This window comes from Pseudocercospora fijiensis (genome assembly GCF_000340215.1).
Source record: "Pseudocercospora fijiensis CIRAD86 unplaced genomic scaffold MYCFIscaffold_2, whole genome shotgun sequence".
In the NCBI taxonomy this organism is placed as follows: Eukaryota; Fungi; Ascomycota; class Dothideomycetes; order Mycosphaerellales; family Mycosphaerellaceae; genus Pseudocercospora; species Pseudocercospora fijiensis.
The window spans coordinates 2,902,273-2,924,424 of NW_006921533.1; the positions used below are offsets into that span (position 1 = coordinate 2,902,273).

The following is a 22,152-nucleotide window of genomic DNA, read 5'->3' on the forward strand; positions in this document are numbered from 1 at the left end:
CCTGGCCGTTCGCGAGAGATCCTTCTGACTTCAGCACCTTCGCCGTGAAGCTTGACGGCGCGCTCTAGAGCCGCAGATGGCATCATTTACCAACATTTGCATCACCGGCGTAGTTCGGAGGTCTGGGCACCGCACCGCGTGTTCCCAAGCTGTCAAGGGAAGCCCTCCCGCTCTGCTGAGTCTGCTCCTGCGCTGCTCCATTTATCTCGCAAGAACTGCGGTTACCAAATTAGAATTCCATCTCTCTGCCGCCCCCAGGGATATCCTCTACACCGAACTCATCCTTTCTCTTATTAGCCCACACCTGTTGTTCATCGCCGCCCAGCAGCCTCCCGAGTCTACGCACCCTCGACCGCCGGCCGGTGGCGCCAGCAATCTGCTGCTGCCGCTGCCTCATCCCGCGTGTGCGCAGGCCGCCTGCCTCCTGCATTGTATGTATGTAAGTTATTATTCTGCGGGAAACGGTCTCGGGATCGGTGGCATTCGCAGCCATTGACATTGTCCACCGCGCGGGCCTTTGCCTTGCCTGCACGACACTGCACAGCTCAAGCTTCGCGCTGGCAGTAGCGTTTCCGATATGTGACCAAATCTGGAGCCAGCCCAAGCTGCAACCTGCAACCTCTGCAACCGCTCCACCCTCGGCCCTCGAACATGAGATCTGTGCGTGTGTGCTTTTTTCACGCGCTAACGTTAACTCCTGGACGCATGACTTGCGTTCAGCAGCCATCCTTGCGAAATGCATTGTCCATGTCAGACCTTTTTTACCGCTATCGGCGCATCGACCCACACCCTTGCCAGCCCGAATGTCTGCGGCTGCCTGCCTCCCAGCCTTGCCAAATGATTCGCTGCTCACCTGTATGCTAACTGACCAGCACTCGCGCCTGACGCGAGGAGTCGACAGTCCGCTCCAACATGCACTTGAACGTGTCACAAGGCTGGGAGTCAGTGCTCACGCATCATTGTAGATGATACTCGCTTACCGGCCCACGCAGTTGGCAGCCCGACCAGCATTACACCGCCTCGACGCTCATTCCTCATGTCCATGCTGGAATGCCATGCGCACCACGAGGCCCTCTTAGCCCCTAAACTCACCTTGGAGTAATGTCTCCACCTGCTGGAGGCAAAACTAGCAAATTTTGCCTAACCCTCCTTCAATTCTCCGAGCCTGCTGCGCGCGCGCCGATACAGTAGAATGAAGCACTGCTGACTTTTCTGCAGATCAGCGTTCGCCAGTTCACTTACGCCTATTGCCGAGCTCGACTAACGTAGCGGGAACCAATTGAGGAGAGCTTTCACCGCCGACCACTGATGCGGCAACAAGCTTTTGCGAACAACCGAAGGAAGATCTATTTTTTGGGGGGGAGGGCAAGATTCCGGTGGCTTGCAAAGAACCGTGGCACGCGGTGCTTTGAGATCTAAACGGCTTTTATCTGGTACTCCAAAGTCTCTTGTAGTGGCAGCGTGCCGACGTCAGACACACTTGCCAGGGATATACTTAGCTGTCGATCCCATGCGCGCTCATGCACAAGCAACTATGGTATACCTGTGCTTGACGGTTGGTCTTGAGAATGATCCTAGCATTCTTACCAGCCAAACCTACAACCGCCTGCATGACATGGCGCGCTTCTTGTTCACACAGCGGCAAGGTTGTTTCCTCCAACAATTCGCTGCGCTCCCCGTCTAGCTCGCCTTATGCCGCTCGCCAGTGCGCAGCGAAGGAGCCAGGTTCTGAGGGGCTTGTGTCGGGTCTTCCTGCGAGATGTCCTTTCCTTACTTGACGGCTTGCTGTCACGATAGGTCCACGCTGTTTCACTTGCGCTGTTTCCGGGACGGTGGATAGCAGACCAATGACAGACAGCGCAAGGGGCAAAGGCCTTCCCTTATGATTTCTCGCATGTTGTTGTCCTTCACGCTGCCTAGCCTGGCTAGCCGTGGTCCGCGCCTGGCCCGAAGGTCGAGCTGCTGCTGCTGCTGCTGCATCTTCTTCATAATCCTCCTCAGATCTCTCTTGTTATTGCCGGTTGACGTAACACCGAGGCACCTCGTCTCGCCCACCGCAAGTTGAAACGTCCTTGGAAACGTACGAGCCTCTTGGGTCCCACGTCTACCGATTATCCGTTTCAACCAACTCCGCGATTTCGCCAGCTGCAATACGGGGCAATCCTTGCGCAATGCAGGCGCTGGCATTATAGGCGGGCCTCAAGAACGTTTATAACTCCTACATATACTTGTCGATCGGCCAACTCTAAGCGACCAATCTTTTCGGGCGAAGAGAGCCTACCTATTGTGCAATTCGACTGGCCCATACCCATACCTGGAAGAAATGAGTACTACGTGATACGTCACTTGAACAAGAGGCCCCATCGAAGTCCACTTCAAGCCAAGGTAAACTAGTCACAGTAGGCGCGCCTACTGGCTGACACTGAATCGATCATTCTTCGGCACCATTGAACCTGCACTTACCGATCAAGAGCCGCGTCGAGTTGGCGGCTGACACTGGCTGGGTCGAAGTCGTCTCGGTACTCGTCAAGTCTCTTCGATACAACAACATCCACTTGTCGTCCATCGATTGTTCGGATTCAGGCAGCCGGCAGACTTGAAGCTTTGTCGACATCCGCCGCCATCGCGTGAGCTGGCCAGCAAGCCAGCAACGGCCGCCAACGTGGATATCTCCTCGTTATTGGAGCGGCCAAAGTCAGCATCGTCTCCAGGCAATGCCAGCAATAGCTCCAAGACAACCAGCAGCAGCAGCAGAGTCAGAGACGATACGGCAGGCTCGGCTCAGCTATCAACCATAACCACAGCATCAACTCCAGCACCGTATCCAGGCCCACAATTAGAACCGCACCATCATCACCCAATCCACCACCCAAGCTTCCCTCCCGTGCAGACCATGCAGTATGCACAGCATTATCACCCAGGCCCGCAGCACTACCATCCAATGTCGAACTATTCACCTTATCCGCCCACTTCGATGCCAGATCCAAGGCTTGGGCCTCCGATACCAATCTCGCACATGCCAGGTCCGAGCGGTAACAAGAGACTCGCTCCTCCTCACCCGCATCCGAGCGAAACACCGGCCAAGAAGAAGCAATCGAAATGGACCGCCGACGAAGATCGATCGATCATCGAGCTACGAGGGAACGGTATGAAATGGGAAGACATTTCAAAGCACTTACCTGGGCGAAGCGCGATCAGCTGTAGATTGCGCTTCCAAAACTACCTTGAGCGACGCTCCGAGTGGGACGAGGAGAAGAAGAACAAGCTCGCTCGACTCTATGAGAGGTGGGTCGTTCATCTCGGAATTAAATGTGGCATTCTAGGCTAACGGTCAGCGTGTAGGTTCAAGAAGGACATGTGGGAAAAGATCTCCAAAGAAATGCAATTACCTTGGCGAGCAGCCGAAGCCATGCACTGGCAAATCGGCGAGATTGAGATGGCTCAAAGAGCAAACGTGCCGGTATTCCACCTCGCTGGCCAGCAACCGGGTTCGTCTCAAGCAGGCCCAGGTTCCGAGGGAGGATCGAGCACGTCTCCGTTATCAGGCGGTGGACCCCCATTGAGCGGAATCGCATATTCGCACACGCACAACCATAGTCTGCCCCAAGTGCAACAGCCCATCTCTCACCCCGTCTCTCCGGTCCAGTCGAGACTACGGCGTAGCAGCGACGATTCTTCTCCCGGCGGACCGTCACTGCGCCGTCGCGCCGATTCTGCACGCTCGGTGCCAAATTCCACCACGCTCAGCCGAGCACCATTGCCGCCGCTCGCCGACGTCACACGTCCTCCGGGACACGCTATACGCTACACCCTACCGCCAGTAGTGACATCGTCCGAGCGACGATGAAAGTCTTCGTTTCAACTATTTTCGCATAGCACACGGAGCGAATCTTTTCGGGTCTGCAATATCGCATTTGCATCAGCGGAATGAGACTACGACTTGACGCATGCATATAGAGCCGCACGGTCTCTTCGCAAAAATTTATGTACAACAGCTGACGATATGACGAGACGATTTGTAGAATAGGCATGACTTAGTTAGACAGGAGAGCAGTTGAGGCGATTTGAGCAACGAATGTTAATGCCGTTAGATTCAGCATCGGAATCCGAGCAGAAGGACTGTCGCTCGACGTTGAAATAAAATTTGTGCTCCCGAGACACAGTGCACTGGTCATTTGTGTTGCGTTTGTTTGACTTTGACCACAAAATACACCGGCCACCGTCATCACGGGACACACATTGAGCGGGTAGATCCGGCTTGGCGCAAGACGTCCTGTAGCGAGCGAGCGGGCGAGAGTGCCAGGGGTGGTATGACCTGGAACCGTTTCAATTGGCAGCAACATGGGCCTGCGGCCTTAATAGTCTCGACATGTTCTGTTCTCAGGCAGCGCATTCCACATACGCAGCTCTCTGTGATCGGGAGCGTGCGCGCATCACATTCCTCGCGAAACAATTATAATGGCATCCTCTGCCTCGGACTCGGAGTCGACGCTGGGCGAGAGCTTATTGGCGTGGGTGAGGTCGTTCGAGGAAGGCGGCAGAGTTGAGCAACTGGGCGAGTTGGGAGACGGCAAGGTGTTGTGGGCGATCTTGCAGGATGTAGACCCAGACTACTTTTCCGAAGCGCTGCCCGAGCCGGACATTGGTGCTGCGAGTGACTGGACGCGCAAGTGGCAGAATCTCAAACACCTGGAGAAGCAGTTGTCCATCTACTACCGTGATGTGTGCAATGGTCAGGCCGTGCCCGGCGCTGCAGGTGCGCCGGATCTGAAGGCCATAGCCGCAGATGCATCGGTGCCGCAGTTGGAAAGATTGATCATGGAAATTATCCGTGCTGCTATGGCCTCACCAGAGTCAAATCAGCGCATGGGAAAGAGACTGCTTGGGCTGGGCAATGAGCATGCGATGGCGATCGCATATGAGATCAGAAGCATGCAGGACGCCGAGATACCCGATTCAGAGACTGTCAGTAGGGATGAGTCGGCGTATCAGTCCGAGCAGGAGCTAGCGGAGAGGCCAAAAGAGCAAGGCTCAAAGCAGAATGGAGGCCTCTTTGGAGACCCTCTCTTGGAGCGAGAAGAGGAATTGCTGCAGGCACAAGCTACCATTGAGAAACTGCAGGCCAGCCACGCAGAACTCCAGAGGCAGCTCCAAGCACTGCGACAGGATAAGGAGCAGCTTCAGGAAGCCTTCGATGCTTACAGATCGGAGATCAACAAAGGAGGACGAAAGGCCGGGGCAGACGATGATCTGAAGAAGCTTCAACGACAGGCAGACAATGACAGGGCATATATCGATGATCTCGAAAATCAGCTGCAGGCCTCGCGCAATGCTGTGGAATCATATGAGCGACAGATCCAGAAGTACAAAGAAGACGGGGAGAATGGGCAGAAGCTACGCGACGACCTCCAGGTCTTGCGAGCCGAGAACGAGGACTTGAACCAAAAGGTCAAAGCGAACGAGAATCTCAAGAAGAAGATACAAGCACTCCAGGAGCAGGACAAAGCGAACGCTTCCTTGCGGGAAGAGCTCAAAAGCGCCAACGAGAAGCTTGAAGAGCTAGACCGATTGAAGCATCAGCAAGCTTCTCTGGAGAAGGAAATCATCGAGAAGAAGGGCTTGATTCGAAACCAGGAATACCAAATCAATGAATTGACAACCACTCGAAAGCACGCAGAGTATGACGCGCGAGTGCTTGCTCAGAAGCTCGAAGCTGCTCGTGAACGCCAAGAGCGAGATCATGAAGCCATTGAGGAATTGCGAGCGAAGCTGCAAAATGAAGGCCTCGAGGACGACATCGACCTCGAAACCGTCGAGCCCAAGAAAGAACCAGCTCAAGAAGATGATGATAAGAAGCCGACTGCGAAGAAAACAGATGAGACCAAGCACTTCAACGAGAAAATCGCCCTGCTTGAGAAACAACTCGAAGCCGCGGATGCCCGATTGAAGCAAGCTTCCGAACGAAATGCCGCATTTGAAGAAAAAAGTCGTGGCCGGGACGAAGCAACAGCGCAGTCGGACAAAGTGCAGAAGGAGCTCGAAGAACGGGAAGACACGATTGCACAACTTCGCAAGGAGCTTGAACATTTACAGAAGCAGCCTAAAGAAGCACCTCCACCGCAAGACGTGGCGATGCTGCAGAGAGAGAACCGTCTGATGGTCACCGCATGGTACGATCTTTCGAGTCGATTGCAGAATAATGGCGTGTCGTTGGGTCGCAGGAGGCCGGAGCCGAAGAGCTGGATCGGTAAACAAAGGGCGGCTGTTGGGCCTCCTCATAGCAATATCGTAAGTTGATGATTTCTTCGAGTCCCGCTAGTTACGTTCAATTGCTGATATTCTTATCAGCATCGATAGAACGAGAGAGAGAGAGAGAGAGCCTCATGTAGCATTTCCTGGTGTTGTGTTGTGCATTTGCTTTAACTGCCCTATACCCATAGCGAGTTTGAAGGTTGGTGATGGCTATTTAGAAAGATCAATACGAACCGTTGTTGATTACGAAACTCTTACATGCCTAGCTTCACCTCACGCGGATGAGTGCTTCATGGACCTTATCAATCGCAAGTCATGGGATACAAAGCCTCGCTGATACAGCACACACGGAATCAAAACAGCAGAGGTAGCACGAAGCGCAGAGTGACCTCAAATCACAGTCCGAGAGAAGAATTGTGTCGACAAACAAGGATTCAATGCTACAGCACCGCGTCTATGATCCTTTCAAGCATCCGCTTCTTCAATCTGTCCGCTTCGCCCTTGGCTACATTTGCCGCAAACTCCATAGCTTTGCATCTCGACCTCCAGTCAATGTGATCTTCGCCGGCGGGCCTCGCAGCCGCCGCACTGTGTGCGATTTCACGCATGCTATCTTCGATCCAGCCATCTTTGTCCATCTTATACATAGCCTCTATACTCTTCCTCAGCACCAAATCATGTAGGGTCTCGGTAGTCTCAGAGGGCATTAATGCGGCGGTCGGAGCAGCCAACGTCAGACCTTTCATCTCAAAAGCTCCAATACACCCACCCATGCTGACACGCCAAAAGATATCAAAGACTTCTCGCACGCCTTCCTGGTTCTGGTCATATGTTATCTCCTCATACCCGTCCGCGTCAGTGCGGAAACGTGTTACATTGATCTTCTTGCCGTGTCCAGCCGCGGGGCCTAGAGGCACGTTCGTTTGATCACCAACCCCGAGCCATGATGCGGCTATAAGTCTCGCCATGTCGTCTTGTGGGTTACTGCTCTCTGCTCTGGGAACATTCAGCCTCTCCAGCATCGAGTCAGCCAGACGCTTTGCCTCGTCACCACTCAAACGATTTTGTCGTCCACTGAGATCGGCTCGAAGGACATCACTCGTGAGAACTCGCTTTAGTGCTTCAAAAGAAAAGCCACTAGTTGAGTTTCTCATCGGGTAGCCTTGTTGCATTAAAGGTGGTCCAGCTCCTGGTTGTGGGTGTTGTAGTGGTGGCCCAAACCCTCTCGTGGGATCATCTGAATCACTTCTAGTCTCGAGCTCCCGAGCTTCTCCATTGACCTGCAAAGCCGGAGGAGTTGCAAGTCTCACTAGACCTCCTGTGTGCTGTGGGACCTGAAGCGATAATCTTCCAGGTCGGCCTTCTCCTCCTGAAGACTGAAACCCAGCCTGCGGCATTTGAGGCGATGAGTGCTCGACGCTAGGCTGTCTTTCTTGCAGCAGCCCACTGAAAGCTTTCTTGTCATTCCCAGGATCAACGGGAAAAGTGTTGAAGGGACCATCTTGTGTGTTTCGGCTAGCAGGAGGTCTGCCGCGCGGTTTAGCGCCCGGTGCACTGGTGGAAGGCCAGGCACTCGACACCGCAGGTCCATGCCGTCGTCTTTTCCGAGATGAAGGCGTGACGGCAGACTTTGGCTCTCCATCGAATGCTGCATCGATGTGGGCAGACATCGATGTTGACAGAGCAGTCATAGGGTGGGGTGTGCCTGGCGTGTGCGATTGACCAAGTTGCCATCTCAAATGGGAGTTTGCTGAGGCTGGCACCGCCGAAGACGAGGCTCGTGCCGACCATGGAGCAAAGCTCTGTGGTGTTACAGCGGAAGCTACAGCCCAAGGATCGTGATAATTATCTGGATGAGCACTCATGGGCAATGCAGACATCGGCGCAGCAGAGTAAGACGCGACGCTCTCGGTCAGTTTTGGTTGTTTGCTGGCAGACTCGGCATCAGCATTCTCTTCTTGCTCTGTCTCGGAGTTGCGACGTCGCCCTCGTTTTGGTCTGAAAGACGGATCAAGAGCTCTAATAGCAAGATCTTCCTCCGCCATGACACCGTCTCGACCAGAAGCAGGATAAGGGTCACTGGGTGGAGGTATTTCCGTGAAGTAGGAATGCTGTTTGCCCAGGAGATACTCGAAGAAAGAATCGATGTGCATTGCACGCATCCATCGCTTCAGACGAACACTATACTGTTGGACTTTCTGTACAGATTGGCCTTTGGAGAGATCGGGCGCTTCAACGCCAAGATCAAGTGCAAGCTGACCCCATGTCTTGATCTCTTTGGCATCGAATTTTTTGATGAGCTCGAAGAGCTTCAATACTTCGAAGTCCTTGCTATCGCTTTTCGGCGGGCTTTCGAAATTAGCCCTAAGTGTCGTTGTATCGACATCCAAGGGGAAGTTGGGATTACAGTAAAGGATGTAGTCTACAAATGCCTGGGTGATCGTGCTTGCAGATACATCTCGTGATGGAAGCTGTCTATCGCTAGGTTTGAAGCCTGCAGAATATGTCCGTCCTGGTGAGGCACTGTTCATACGAGGAGATGTACCAGCCGGCGGTTGCATGGTTCCCATACTTTCTGGTGAAGAATGACTCTTATGTGAGGAGGGGCGAGATATCGGCGTGCGGGCGCCGGGATGTAGGTGCTGATTGCTCTGCAGACTTGGATCAATGCCGTATACGGGTGCTATAAAAGCCTGGCTATTTGGGTTTCCCTCGACATGGTGGTACTGCTGCTTACTATTACTGTGATGCCGAAACATAGCTGGCACAGGATCTCAGCTGAGACTTTGGGATGCCCATCACAGGCCAGCCAGACCAGCTGCAGCGGCCGTCTCGTGTGCGTATGAGTGAGTGAGTGAATTTCTGATCTAACCAAGGCTGAGGGTTTCCAATTTGCCTTCTATATTGTCCAAAGGAGGAATTTAGCTGGTTGAGAAATGATGTTAAGTTGACAAGAACGTTGGAGGCTGAGAAAAGCCCCGCTTCGGAATTGTCGGCCGAGGCCAATTGGCAGGGATATCGCGGTCCGACTAGTCTCGCAGCTCAGACGCATCCATGGATCCGTTTGTTCATCCTCGAGCTCGCCCTGACGTAGATTCAGCGTTCTCTTCAACATTCTGCCGACTCACGAGCTTTTCACTGGGACAGCTAGCTCATCGACGTGTCTGTTGGGGCAATGATGGCCCTTGGAAGGAGCGCGATAGGTTGACCACGCCTCGCAATTGACAGACCACTTACGAGTCGTCGTACTAGGCACAAGCTGTTTCCCAAGCGCATCATGATCTGATAGAACTCAGCTTAATCAATGGGAATAAAGCGCTCGAGCAGCAGATCTAGTCCAAGCTCGGTGGTGGGTGTCTTTGCTGGAAAAGACCACCAATGGCTTCACATCTAAACTTCTTCTGAACGAAGACGTCATTCTGAGAATGGGTGCTTCAGCCCAGCCTTTGGCATTAGATCTGATGATGCTTGTCATATTTGCTACCCAGAAGCTGCAGGATATAAAGTTACTAAGCTGTTCAGCGATTCGAGCGTTGATGAAGACGTTATTGAAGCTGTTGCAGGGCCACAGCAGATATTTAGTTCCGATACCTGACTAGAGTCTGATGCTGCACCTGGTATGTTCCCATTGCAGGTACCTAACTGCCCCCTGATATCGGGTTGAGGGCATGTCGCATGTCACACGCCGCATCCGTTCCTTTCGGAGAGGGGAACAAGGCTCTGGATGAAGAGTCGCGGCCGAGAGTCAATCACTTTCCGAGAGTCAAGTAAAGCCTGTCTCCGATGTCTCCAAGGCCAGGCTTGATCATGCCATTGCTGTCCGTCTCTGCATCGACACCACCGACCCAAAGCTCTACACCTTCCGGCCAAGCAGCAGCGGCGCGTTGCAGTCCTGTCTGGCTTGCCAGGACCGAGATGGATATGATGCGCTGCACGCCCCAATCGCGCAATGTCTCTATCGCTGCACAGACCGTCGAACCGGTTGCGATGATTGGATCGACAATGATTGCCAATTCCGCAACACTAGAAGTATCGCCGGCTTTATGGTATGGCAGGTTGTTATAGTATTCCACTGGCTGGAGCGTGCTCTTCTCACGATACATTCCCAGATGATGAACAGATACCGGCGAAGGCAGTAGCGACTGTACAGCGTCTACCATACTGAGTCCCGATCTGAGGATGGGCACGAGACTGATCTTGGCGGGCGAAACATGTTCGGTAGCATATGCGTATCCTAATGGCGATTGATCCTACACGAATGACATAAGACGGTTAGCTTGCGAGCTGCTCGACTATGGTCAGCCTAGGCTGGCTGAGAGAATTGGACAATGACTTACTGTTCCCGTTTGCTCGACTTGTAGGCCATGAGCGAAAGCTTCACAACCCACTATGGTCGCGATGTCGTGGATGAGGGAGTGTGTATCTTTGGCGTTGGTCGAAGCCGACCTGAGCTGGCTCAACTTCGCACGAGCGCAGGGGTGTGACGAGACGTGGACATTGGAGGACATGGTGTAGGCTCAGGCAGGAACGAGAGAGAGGTATTCAATCATATGGCAGGCGTACAGCTTCTGTGAGGGCTCGAGGATGATGAGAGCGTTGTTTGCGCATACTAAGGCTTATCGTATGCTGAAGCGAAGGTGGAAGCTGGCCTATCTCCGAGCCCAAACAAAGATCAGCGCGGGAAGGAAGCAAGCACAGCGGATCTCGCCTCAGCCGTTGTGCCAGGGGCCAGGGCCCAGCCTGAGCCAACAGCCAAAGCCCAAGCCACGATCAAATCGTGAAATGCGTCAAATTATATTAAGCTTCGCCGCCCGAGAAACTATACCGGTACTCCTCCCCTCCGGATTTGTTTCTCTTCCTCGATACTAAACCGAGCCCTAGCTACCCGCCCGAGCCCTAGCATAACCCGAGGCTAGCACTATTATAGAATCAGCTTTATATAGAATTACGTGCTCTTTCTACCTAATATAGGCTATTTCCGTTCTTAGTTAGTGTTATCGACGGGCGCGTAGCGCGTTACCTAGAAAGGAATTCTACTCGAATCTACTATATACCTAAAATTCGCATTTCTTCCCCCTTTTATAGTAGATTACCTAGTAACTATCGAAAATAGCTAAATCTCTATTATACGAAGAGTTTCTCGATAATCTTATCGCCGGCGGCGCGGCAGAGGTAGTAGTAGAAGGCGCGCTCTCGGCGGTAGAAGAAGGCTCGGCAGTAGAAAGTGTTAAAGGTATAGAAGGCGCGCTATTAGCGGCGGCGGCGGCGGATATTAAAGAGGTAGAAATAGTAATAGACGGCGCGCTCTCGGCGGTAGAAGGTATTAAAGGTGTTAAAGGTATTAAAGGTGTTAAAGGTATTAAAGGTATTAAAGGTATTAAAGGCGCGCTGCTAGCGGTAGTAGATATTAAGTCGTAGGAAGAGGTCTAATTTGTCTCGGAGACGCATATTCGAGGTCGCTATCGCTTACTAAGCCTGCCTCGCAAGCGTGTCGCTTTGTCTAACAATAGGTTAGTGTCGCTACGACCTTAGAAGCACCTATTTTCGCTAAAGGAGCGCCGCCGTAGACCTTTACCGCGAGAGTTAATATTTAGGTCTTATTATACCCTTATCGAGTACGTTTATACCTTCGGAAAGTCGACTAGATATAAGTTTAAGCAGTATAAGCCGCAGAAGAATAAGAATAAGGTCAAATACAGGCACCTCTTTGTATATAGTTGCTACGGTTTACTAGATAAGCGCACCTAGAAGGAAGAGATAAAGCGGAAGTCGACTTCGAAGAAGATAGGTTGTAGGTTCTATTTCTACGCCGTTGCTGTCGATCTAGCGCAACTAGAAGGTAAATAGGTAATCCGCTATTCTTTAGAAAATAACTATTGTTATTATAACTACGAGAAGGACGATATCGTCGCCCTTACTATAGTGCAGCGGAAGTTAAGGATAGCGGCTTTCCTCGAGCAATTAGAGGGTCTTTAGTAAGCGCGAATACTAACCTCGAAGATTATAGCCTATTTCCGCGACCGTAGTGTTATTCTAAAGCCTAAGGATATATATAATATTGCCTAGTCTCGCAATATTAATGCTCGATAAGAGATAAACTAGGCTTAGCGGATAGTTAAGTTATTAAACGAAAACGGCATCTTCTACGAGGTTAAAACTAATCCGGAAAATAGGGCTATTCGTTCTATAGTTGCCCTCTACCTACGGTTACTAGAAGCCTTTAAGAATACGCTATATATACTAATTATCGACACTACCTATTCTACTAACATCTATAACCTCGAGCTAATAGACATCGTTGCCGCCGGCCCTATAAATAACACGATTAAGCTTAGTATTAGTCTTGTCCGTCCGAAGCTAGATAAAGCGGACTTCTTAAAGTTATTACGTCTACTACGGAAGGGCCTCGAACAAGCCGGTTGTCTAATGCCTCTTATTATAGCTACTAATCGAGAAGAAGCGCTTATGCTAGCTATTAATAATAAGTTTCCGGAGTCTAAGAATATCGTCTGTAACTAGCATCTATAGCAAGATATACTAACTCGAGTCCGTAAAGAACGAGGCGAATTTAGACAAGTTAAAGCCGATAATAGGGGCTAGATAGACAGTCCTTAAACTAGCCGCTTCTTAAAGCTCTTTATATATACTATTCGTAGTTAAATTAAGCAGGAGTTTAACGATAACGCTCGGAAGTTAGACAACGTATATCCTATATTTAAGGCGTACCTAGAAAAGAACTAGTAGCGCTATAAGACACGTATTGTTTACTACTAGACAAACGAGGTTCTACACTTCGGCTATAAGACTACTTCTCGTATCGAGTCGACCTATAGACGCATTAAACAATAGCTCAATTATAGTAGCCGCTACGATATCTTCTTACTCTTTAAGAGCCTGCTTAACTAGTAGCACGAAGGTTACGATCGTCGTCGTATTCGCCTTACTAAGAACCTCAAGAGGTGCAATAAGGCACTAACTAGACCCTTCTAGTCTAGTATAGCTCGTATAATTAGTAATTATTGCTTACTAGAAGTAAAGGAGCAATATCTACGTATAGTCGACCTTCTGTAGACTATAACTAACGATAATAGCAACGAGGTTAAGCACTCGGCCTATTCCTATAGCTATCCTTACTATACCTATAGTAACTATACAAAATCGACCTACGGCTACTCTTACAAATACGACATTATGCGGCTTCTTAAGACAGGCGGCCCTCGAGCTATGCTATTGCTATCTTACTTCTATTCTTACTAGCTTATTAACTTCCGCAAAACAGTCTATCTACGAGAGCTAGAGGTAATCTATAGTAACCGCAAACCTATAACTAGCAAGGCTACTTTGTATAGCACTAAGCGTGTAGTAACGGCTCGAGAATTAGACGATTTAAACACTACTACTATTACTAAGAAGCAGAAGACAATAACCGCTAGAATAGTCAACTTTGAGTTAGAACTAGGCGTGTCTCTTATATAGCTTCGGACGACGGTTGCTAAGCACTATAAGTGCGTAAAGAGCTAATGCCGCACTTAACAATACCCTTACTAGAGGGCTAACCGTACGTATAGCTCTACCTGCTATTTAAGCGGCTTTAAGTGCTATAATCTACGAGTCGAGTCTTTACTTCTAGCCGCTCCGGAGCTACCTTCTAAGCTAGATCTACTTCGCCGAGAGATTAAGGACCTACGAGCACGTAAGAACTAACGTCTATAGGCGGAAGAAGAGCGAGCGAGGCAACAAGCTAACTATAGCCGCTAGCAGGCGGCATTATATAAACAATAACAACGATAGGCTACTTAGCAATACTACTAGCACTAGCAACAATAATAGTCGCTTATATAGCTAACAGGGCGGCTACTTCATTACTAGGTACTATAGCAATAGCACTATTAGTTTACTTAGTAGTAGTATTATATACAGCAGCAGGCTAGTTAGCAAATAAGGGACTAATATAAGCCAGCATATATAGCATCACGTGGTTACAAGGCTGCAGGTCGTAATCCGCTTGGACCTAAGTAGATAGCAACTAACAATACCTTGAATTTTGCTATACTACTAATTTGCTAACAAACTTTGGCTTTATAGCTGCTAGCAGCAGTATAGTAGTGGTTGCCCGGTCGCAGGGGCTGCAGCGACGCGATTATCCGCTTCTACACGCGATTTTGTATGGAACAGCCGATCTCGTAATCTCGGGTTATGCTGGGGCTCGGGCGGGTAGCTGGGGCTCGGTTTAGTATCGAGGGTTTCTCTTCGCCTGGCAGCGGTCCAGCGGCAACACATCCTGGCTCCAATATTCATTTATGGCCACTACGCGTCCCAAGGAACCCTTCGCGTAGCCTATGCTGGTCGCATGGGTCCAGGGTCACTCTGACACCCGTCACCCAATCTGGAGCCTGGAGGCGAGAAATGGCTGATTCATCATGGCGAGACCGTGTCCAGGAAGCCCTTCCGGACGACGAATACGGCATTACGGAAGTTCATAGCGAACGACGCTGGTCAACAAGCACTTCAGCAAGTCGGAGACACAGCTACTATGACGCGCAACGGGGTGGCGAAACGCAATCGAGCGAGAAGCGATCAAGTCAAAGACGTTCGCGGCCAGTGTCGACATCGTCTCAGGCAACCACGAAGTCTAAGGGCAAACGCGCGAGTTATCAAAGCTATCAGCAGCCTGCTGCCCATTCTCACGTAGACGGATATGCAGTGCCTCTTCCCGTTACCCAACTGGAGACCCATGTCCCAGTAACGAACTTTAGTCGACCCGTCGGCGACGGGGTTCGCAGACGCGCTCCAAGCGGCGCCTCGCACAACCAAAACAAATCAGTTGACACCACCATGTCAGCCTTGCCACCAATGCCAAAGGCAGAGCGTTTCTCTCAGCAGACAACCGCGCAGAATACACAGCACCAAGGCTACGATGGCACAGAACCACATCAGGCCTCGAGAACATCAACAAACGAGCCACCGCCGTTCTCTCGCCGAGACCGAGTCGATGAGGACAACGATGCGACAAAGCCATCACCTCGCTGGCTGACAGAGCTCTACACAGTTTCGTACCTGGTTCTCTTTTCCTTGCTTGGCACGTTGGCACGATTGGGAGTGCAATGGATTACTTTCTATCCGGGAGCACCAATCACGACGCCTGTGATCTGGGCAAACATGGGTGGATCGTTCATCTTGGGATTTCTGGCGGAAGACCAAGGCCTCTTCAGAGACCACGTCCAGGATCTGGCGACTGCAGAGAAGCAGGACACGGACCTGGCGATTGACAAGGCGCTGTTTACAAAGCACAAGAAGACAATACCGCTTTACGTCGGACTCGGTGTTGGCTTTTGTGGCAGCTTCACATCTTTCTCAAGTTTTGCGAGAGATGTCTTTCTCGCATTGTCGAATAATCTCCCCGCGCCAGTCAACCATCCAGATGCACTAGTCACGGGCACGCTTTCACCCTCATCAATAATTGGGCGCAATGGCGGCTATTCTTTCGAAGCACTCTTAGCCGTCATCCTATACACGTTTGCCCTCTCCTTAGGGGGCCTCATCGTCGGTGCTCATACTGCACTTGCATTGTACGAAGTCACACCCACGCTGCCTGCAAGATTCGTTCGGAAGGCAGTCGACCCGTCCATGGTCGTCTTTGCATTTGGCTGCTGGCTCGGTGCAGTCTTTCTCGCAATCTGGCCCCCTGATCGCCCAAGCGGACCCTCGTCCCGCGGATCTTGGACGAATGAAACCTGGCGTGGCGAAGTCCTCTTCGCTTTGGTGTTTGCACCTCTAGGCTGCTTATTGAGGTTTTACACCAGCGTAAAGCTGAACGGCCTTGTGGCAGCATTTCCACTCGGTACCTTTGCGGTAAACATGTTCGGCACCGCGATCGAAGGTATGTGCTACGATATGCAGCACGTAGGAGTCGGCATAATGGGCCAAGTCGGCGGCGGCCGCGTTGGCTGCCAAGTGCTCCAAGGAGTTCAGGATGGTTTCTGCGGTTGCTTGACCACGATCAGCACGTGGGTTGCTGAGATTAATGGATTGAAACGCAAGCATGGATACTTATACGCATTAGCGAGCATTGTTGGAGGATTGTGTCTCATGGTGATTATCATGGGCTCTGTGAGATGGACTGTCGGATTTCGCGAACCTGTTTGCTCTACTGGATACCCTTCGAAAGTTCTTGGATGAGCATCTCACGACGGTATAGATGAATATGTTTAGTAATGTTTAGAGATCAAGAGAATCAGTAGAATTAAGAATATACAGACTCCAGTCATGTATGCGAAGATGGCAAACCTCTCGCTACTTTCCGTGCTTCTCGTTCCATTCGAGGATGAGAGAGATCACCTTCTCTGGGCATTCCTCAGGCAAGTAGTGGCCGTGTCCATCTCCAATTGCCTCGCCCCTGTATTCTCCATCAATCCAATTCTTCCATACTGCATCAACGTTGTGCATGCTACCCAGATTGCCAGCACTATAGATGACCATAAGTGGAATTTTAATCTTCCTGCCTTGATCCTGATCTTTCTGCTGCTCGTCACAATCTTCAGTTGCTCCGGCAGCATAGTCCCCGCAAGATCCGGCGATACATTCTGCTTGCGAGAACTGGTGGGCGTAGTGTCCAACAGCATCATTTTCTTGAAACTTGGCAGTGCCGGAGGAATTACCTCCTTTGATTCGATCAAAGTTGGCCTTCACATAGTTGCCTCCACCCATCATCTCTATCATCTGAGGAGCCGTTGGGATTGCGAGAAACGGCCAGTGATAGTATGCACAGCTTGCAAGCGGATTGCCAAACGCGGCCCATTGCTCTCGTGTCGGAACAATATCCATGAAGATGGCAGATGTGATGTTGTGATTGCCATCAACCACCATGCGATGACCGACTCGTGCTCCTCGATCGTGGGAGCACCATATGATGGGTCGATCCTCTCCAAAGACTTGTTGGAGAGCTTCCACGATGAGATTTCCCACAGTCCGCTTATCATGTTTCGGCGGAAGGGAACTGAACCCATAACCAGGCAATTCGGGAATGAACATGGAGATGTGATCTTTCAGCTCCTCAACGACGTGTCGCCACATGTAGCTCGATTGAGGCCAGCCATGGGCCATGCACCAGACTGGCCCCGAACCGCGATCGTGAGAATAGCTCACGACCTTCCCCCCGGACGATACCTGGGAAGCGTTTTGCCTGAGAAATGGATGCAATGACTTGATAGTCTGATCCGCCATGTTGGCCGAGAAATAACAACAAGTCGGATGTGGACGGGGTTTGATGAGGCTGAACAGAAGTACGGATGATGACGCCAAAGCTCCGAGGTTGTTCTAAGCTCGCAATTTGAGTGCTCACAAATCCAGCATGCTTACGCTATGCTCTGCTGCGATGGAAAGTAGTGTTACTGTCTTGAGCTGAACTGATGATAGGAGTCGCCATGTTTGAGCAGCATGGACACGTCCAGAACCCGATTTCTCTGTCAGATATCAGTGCATCTCGGCCGCACGTCTTGTATGCCACAAGCACGCCTAGCTCCGGGAGTCCGCGTGAGTTTGCTGGGGAAGAAATGCAGCCAAGGTTCATGGCCAGTACGGTCACCGACGACCCCCAGCATATCCGTGCCAGAGATCATGGCTGGGCGACGTGGACAAGCGGGAGCTGCGCCGTTTTGCCTGATGACATGACTGCGAGTGCGATGCCTATGAAAGCAGCTTGCAGTGCATGCAGTGCATGATGACAGCTGCTGCGCAGGTTGTGTGTAGTTACATGTTTATTAAGCCTTTTCAGCCGATTCCCTGCGTGCCAGGTGCTGCCAGTGCCACTGCCACCGATTGGTCGTGCCGCTGCTATCGACGGCCACACGGCCTCTCAGTCCATCTCCAACAGTCCAACTCTCACTGCGCGCATTGTTTTCACCGTCACGAACACGAACCCGCACCCGCACCCGCACCCGCACCCGCACCCACGAGAACGAGAACGACACCATACAGACCTGCGCGAACATTGGAACCGCTTCAATGCGGCCGCCGTAGAGCACCACACGCCCACGCCCTTGGCGCCCAGCTGCGCTCATCGACTCGAGCATGGCTCACGATGTCCACCCTCTCGCCCCGCGCCAGCTATGGAATTTGCCAACCCAGACGACCGCTGATCTGCAGGCGCATTGCACTCCATTCACTCTGCCCTCGAATGGAGTGCTTTCGCTGGCCGACGGCGCCGCCATCACATTGACGACCGATGTCATCTTCCAGCCAGAGTGTACCGCTACACGCACCGGCGACGTATTCGCCGTCGGACACCTAAAGGACCCATTCTATGCATCCACTATCCCTATGGTCTACGTGATCTCTGCTGCGACAGTCATAGCATGGGTACTGGTGGTCATGCTGACCATCACACCGAGGACCTCCTTCTTCGGTGCTCCGGGACCACCTTCATTCAGCAACGGCCACGGCATCATAGGCGGCGCAAATGGAGGCATAATGGGCGTGACTGGGGCTGGATCCAGACCGTGGCTACAGAAAATCGCGGCTTTAGCCGTCGCAATCTCACTTACCATCGCAACAGCTGACACATTGGAAGTGGCGGAGAGGCAGTACGGTGTCGGATATATGGACGCTATGGCAATGCGCAAAGAAGTTCTCGGATCGCTAGAGATACGCATCACAAGACTGATATCAGACATATTCCTCTGGCTCGCCCAAGTCCAGACCCTGATACGGCTATTTCCAAGACACCGGGAGAAAGTCTTGATAAAGTGGATTGGATTTGTCCTGATCATCTTTGACACCGTCTTCTCCTGTCTGAACTCGTTCTTGATCAACTCGGCCGCAAAAGGACGACACTTCGTGGATGCCATTCCCGCGCTGTCGTACCTCTTCGAACTCGCACTGGGACTACTATACGCGGCCTGGGTTTTGTACTATGCTGTCACGAAGCGTCGCTATGCCTTCTACCATGCCAAGATGCGTAATATCGCACTAATAGCTTTGCTATCTATAGTCTCCATACTCACACCCGTGGTATTCTTCATCACGGATGTCTCGAATCAGGATGTTGCAGGTTGGGGTGACTATTTCCGCTGGGTTGGCGCCGCAGCAGCGAGTGTGGTTGTATGGGAGTGGGTGGAGCGCATCGAAGCTTTGGAGCGAGACGACAAGAAAGACGGCATCTTGGGCCGGGAGATATTTGATGGCGATGAGATGTTGGATGTGCTACCGGAACAAGGGTCGGAATGGACGCAAAGCAGAAACCTCCGACGGAACTTCAGAAATCCGAGAGGCGATGGAGACCACCAAGGCGGCGCCGGCCATACCTCAAGTATGGCAGAGAACGGGTTTCTGGGAATGGCACATCGATTCAGATCGAGGCACCAGCAGTCGCCACAGCATTTCCCGCTTGGAAGGGCTCATTCGAGCTCTGAGCCCAACAGCCAAGATCGTATATTACCCGAAGGCGGCGAACCTCTCGAATCTACAGTATTGGGAGGACCAACGCCACCACCGATGGCCGCCGACCCGGTCAATCGAGCCGACACCAGCAGTGCCGGCAGTACTGTGTACGTTGTCCGGTATCACCCGATTGCTGACGTGCCGCAACCGATACGAAGACGAGCAAACACAAATCGCAATGACCGAGCACAAGGAAGAACGGCTGCTCAGCGACGGAGGACGAATTACGAACCCTCAGAGAAGGATATAATCGAAGCCGAGGAAGAATCGAGACCAAACCATCATCGTGATCACAGCATTTGGAATGCAGTGCCGAATCCTTTCAAGCGAAAACGTACTTCGCCTCCGCAAGAAGTTCAACGAGCCCGTGAGGCCGCTGGGCAAAGAGCCCTAATACAAGCACATAACTATTCAAGATGGGATCTCAAGAATCGTCTTGGCGCTCTCGTAGCTGAAACGGGCGACCGTGTTCGTGAGAGCGGAGCGGCGAGAAGACCTCCAGCTGAAGATCTGCGGGTGACCGTCGTACCCGCACAGCCGCGCGGCAGCAATCGCACATGGATCACTGCAGAGCAGAATCAAACATCGCAGCGACCGGCAATTTCAGACAATGGTCAGAACATCCCAATTTCTGGTACAACATTGGCTACAGAAAACCAACGGTTCACCCCTCCCCAGCAGGCGCCGCAGAACGGCTCTGAACCACTGCAAGGCGGTGCAACGCGGCAGTCAACGCCGACTGTTACTTTCCAGGACAGAGTCGGGCCTCCACGAGCAGATGACATAAGTCCTGTGGCAGGTAGAGGAGCAACAATAGTGGTTCCCGCTCCCCCTAGGCGTACACCGACGAGTCGCAATACACCGACACCACCTGTACGATCAGGTGGAAGCCGAGGAGCTGACTTGTCCAAACCAACACCTCCTCCCGGGTGAAAGTGCGTCAAAAGCTATTTTTTGGGATTTGTGGATTTAGCGTGGCGTTGGTGGTGGAAACGATATACCCATTCCTGGGATTGGCCCTTTGTGAAAGCATTTCTACGACTCAGGCGACTTGGGCCTGTATATGAAGAACGATGTAAGCTTGAATTTGTACATATTGTACATATGTCCGAAGATAGTCGCAGAGCCTTCGTGCTCAGATGCAAATGATGAGAGCTATCGAAGACAGAGCAGAGCCCTTTCTCCAAACTGTTGCGTTACGCTGCCTTCGTCAGAGAGTACTGTGTGAAGCCACCGCCTCGCTGATTCTAAAGCAGGTGCTGCGAATTTGACAACCACACAACCTCGAATTGAGGCAGCGGACCAGGTGACCTTATTCGCAGCTTCTAATCGTTGCCTCTTGACTCGTTGAACTACTAACGGATCAAGCGTCTCTTCATCTTCGCTGTCACTACCGCTATCCCATTTTCGGCCTCCAATTCTAGGCAACTGTTTGAACTCGCTCATAATGAACCGTCCCAAAGCGGAATACATTGGCCCGTATAGTATCAAAGTAGCATAGACAGCAAGACCATCCATTCTGATCGCGACATCACCTTGTCCCTCGTCCTGGTCCAACAGCATATTGTCACGTAAAAGCAATCTACGAGTTCCGGCTGGATTCTGCAGATAAATCTCATTGCGACTTCCATAGCGATAGAACGACCAATTTTCTCCATTCGCAGGTCGACCATTGGATACCCAATCGAGTACGCAAAGACTTCCAGTGCCATGTTCCTTTGAAGTCGGGAGATGGATGTTGTAGATCTGCCGTTGTTCAAAACAGCTCTTCTCGAAAGGCTGGACGGGGTCTGGAAGATAGCAGAGTCCGGAGGCAGGAGTCAGATCGACTGTCATCGACTGTTTGCTGAGGATATCTCGCCCGGGTGATTTGAACAGCTTGGTGCTTCCTTGTGTGAGGAGGATAAGTTTTGTTGTCTCATCTAGATGGACATGGAGATCTATGGTGTCGCCGGCGACCAAGCCGCCGCCATATGTGAGCAGGTAGACCGTATGTACCAGATCAGCGTCTTCACTCGTCGTTCGTACTGGGGCCGGGTAGACTAGTTTTAATGGATACTGATAGTTCACAGTCCTTAGCTTTGGATGGCTGGGTGGTAAAAGTGCGAGATGTATGGTCCCTTTTCCGGGCAAAGAAGTTGGAGGTGTGAAGGGATTGGACATAGTGTCCAGGCAGTCCTGTTATCGTGGAAGCATTGTTGTATGAACAGAAGCCCGTCCGTTCTGCCTCTTCCCCGAATCTAGTGTGTGATTCTGGGAATTGACTTTGCTGACTTATCGAGCGGTGGTCAGTGCTTGGTGTTTTTGGCGACCGCGACGCGACGCCCCGCCGGCACAGTTCGCGGAACGGAGGACTCTTGCGACATGATTCACTTGCACATCGACATCTTTCTTAACCGCGACATCTTCGAAGCAGAATTTCGCGATATTCCTGAGGCCATGGTCCAGGATTGACACGCTTGA

At 51.6% G+C, this 22,152-nt stretch overlaps 8 protein-coding genes across 8 annotated transcripts; 3 read left to right on the top strand and 5 right to left on the bottom strand.

Moving 5' to 3' along the window:
* Positions 1–30: 30 nt before the first annotated feature.
* On the bottom strand, positions 31–2,187 carry MYCFIDRAFT_171737 (uncharacterized protein; the record flags this gene model as incomplete). Its single annotated transcript, XM_007925165.1, has 18 exons — positions 31–187; positions 226–267; positions 303–515; positions 543–605; positions 637–658; positions 696–728; positions 790–860; positions 887–905; positions 932–948; positions 989–1,045; positions 1,093–1,114; positions 1,146–1,237; positions 1,277–1,305; positions 1,336–1,447; positions 1,481–1,517; positions 1,555–1,606; positions 1,638–1,785; positions 1,814–2,187. 18 exons carry the CDS (start codon positions 2,185–2,187, stop codon positions 31–33), a joined length of 1,560 nt encoding a protein of 519 aa, XP_007923356.1.
* A 754-nt stretch (positions 2,188–2,941) lies between these two features.
* Positions 2,942–4,157, top strand: MYCFIDRAFT_150925 (uncharacterized protein; the record flags this gene model as incomplete). The annotated part of the gene is made up of 2 exons (XM_007925166.1): positions 2,942–3,285; positions 3,343–4,157. 2 exons carry the CDS (start codon positions 2,942–2,944, stop codon positions 3,845–3,847), a joined length of 849 nt encoding a protein of 282 aa, XP_007923357.1. The 3' UTR covers positions 3,848–4,157.
* A 3,378-nt stretch (positions 4,158–7,535) lies between these two features.
* MYCFIDRAFT_161512 (uncharacterized protein) lies at positions 7,536–8,807 on the bottom strand (the record flags this gene model as incomplete). The annotated part of the gene is made up of 1 exon (XM_007925167.1): positions 7,536–8,807. A coding segment is annotated over exon 1 (1,248 nt), but the record flags the coding sequence as incomplete, so codon positions are not given.
* Positions 8,808–9,706: 899 nt separating this feature from the next.
* On the bottom strand, positions 9,707–10,822 carry MYCFIDRAFT_59185 (uncharacterized protein). Its single transcript, XM_007924423.1, has 2 exons — positions 10,590–10,822; positions 9,707–10,502 (listed from the first exon to the last, which is right to left on the bottom strand). The coding sequence occupies exons 1-2, from the start codon at positions 10,758–10,760 to the stop codon at positions 10,002–10,004; spliced, it is 672 nt and encodes a 223-aa protein (XP_007922614.1). The 5' UTR covers positions 10,761–10,822; the 3' UTR covers positions 9,707–10,001.
* Positions 10,823–14,515: 3,693 nt separating this feature from the next.
* On the top strand, positions 14,516–16,431 carry MYCFIDRAFT_150933 (uncharacterized protein; the record flags this gene model as incomplete). Its single annotated transcript, XM_007925168.1, has 1 exon — positions 14,516–16,431. Exon 1 carries the CDS (start codon positions 14,659–14,661, stop codon positions 16,429–16,431), a length of 1,773 nt encoding a protein of 590 aa, XP_007923359.1. The 5' UTR covers positions 14,516–14,658.
* A 12-nt stretch (positions 16,432–16,443) lies between these two features.
* MYCFIDRAFT_210355 (uncharacterized protein) lies at positions 16,444–17,500 on the bottom strand. Its single transcript, XM_007925169.1, has one exon. The coding sequence runs from the start codon at positions 17,473–17,475 to the stop codon at positions 16,546–16,548; it is 930 nt and encodes a 309-aa protein (XP_007923360.1). The 5' UTR covers positions 17,476–17,500; the 3' UTR covers positions 16,444–16,545.
* An 821-nt stretch (positions 17,501–18,321) lies between these two features.
* On the top strand, positions 18,322–20,832 carry MYCFIDRAFT_150938 (uncharacterized protein; the record flags this gene model as incomplete). Its single annotated transcript, XM_007925170.1, has 1 exon — positions 18,322–20,832. The coding sequence occupies one exon, from the start codon at positions 18,322–18,324 to the stop codon at positions 20,620–20,622; it is 2,301 nt and encodes a 766-aa protein (XP_007923361.1). The 3' UTR covers positions 20,623–20,832.
* A 12-nt stretch (positions 20,833–20,844) lies between these two features.
* On the bottom strand, positions 20,845–21,852 carry MYCFIDRAFT_64719 (uncharacterized protein; the record flags this gene model as incomplete). Its single annotated transcript, XM_007924497.1, has 1 exon — positions 20,845–21,852. One exon carries the CDS (start codon positions 21,850–21,852, stop codon positions 20,845–20,847), a length of 1,008 nt encoding a protein of 335 aa, XP_007922688.1.
* Positions 21,853–22,152: the final 300 nt, after the last annotated feature.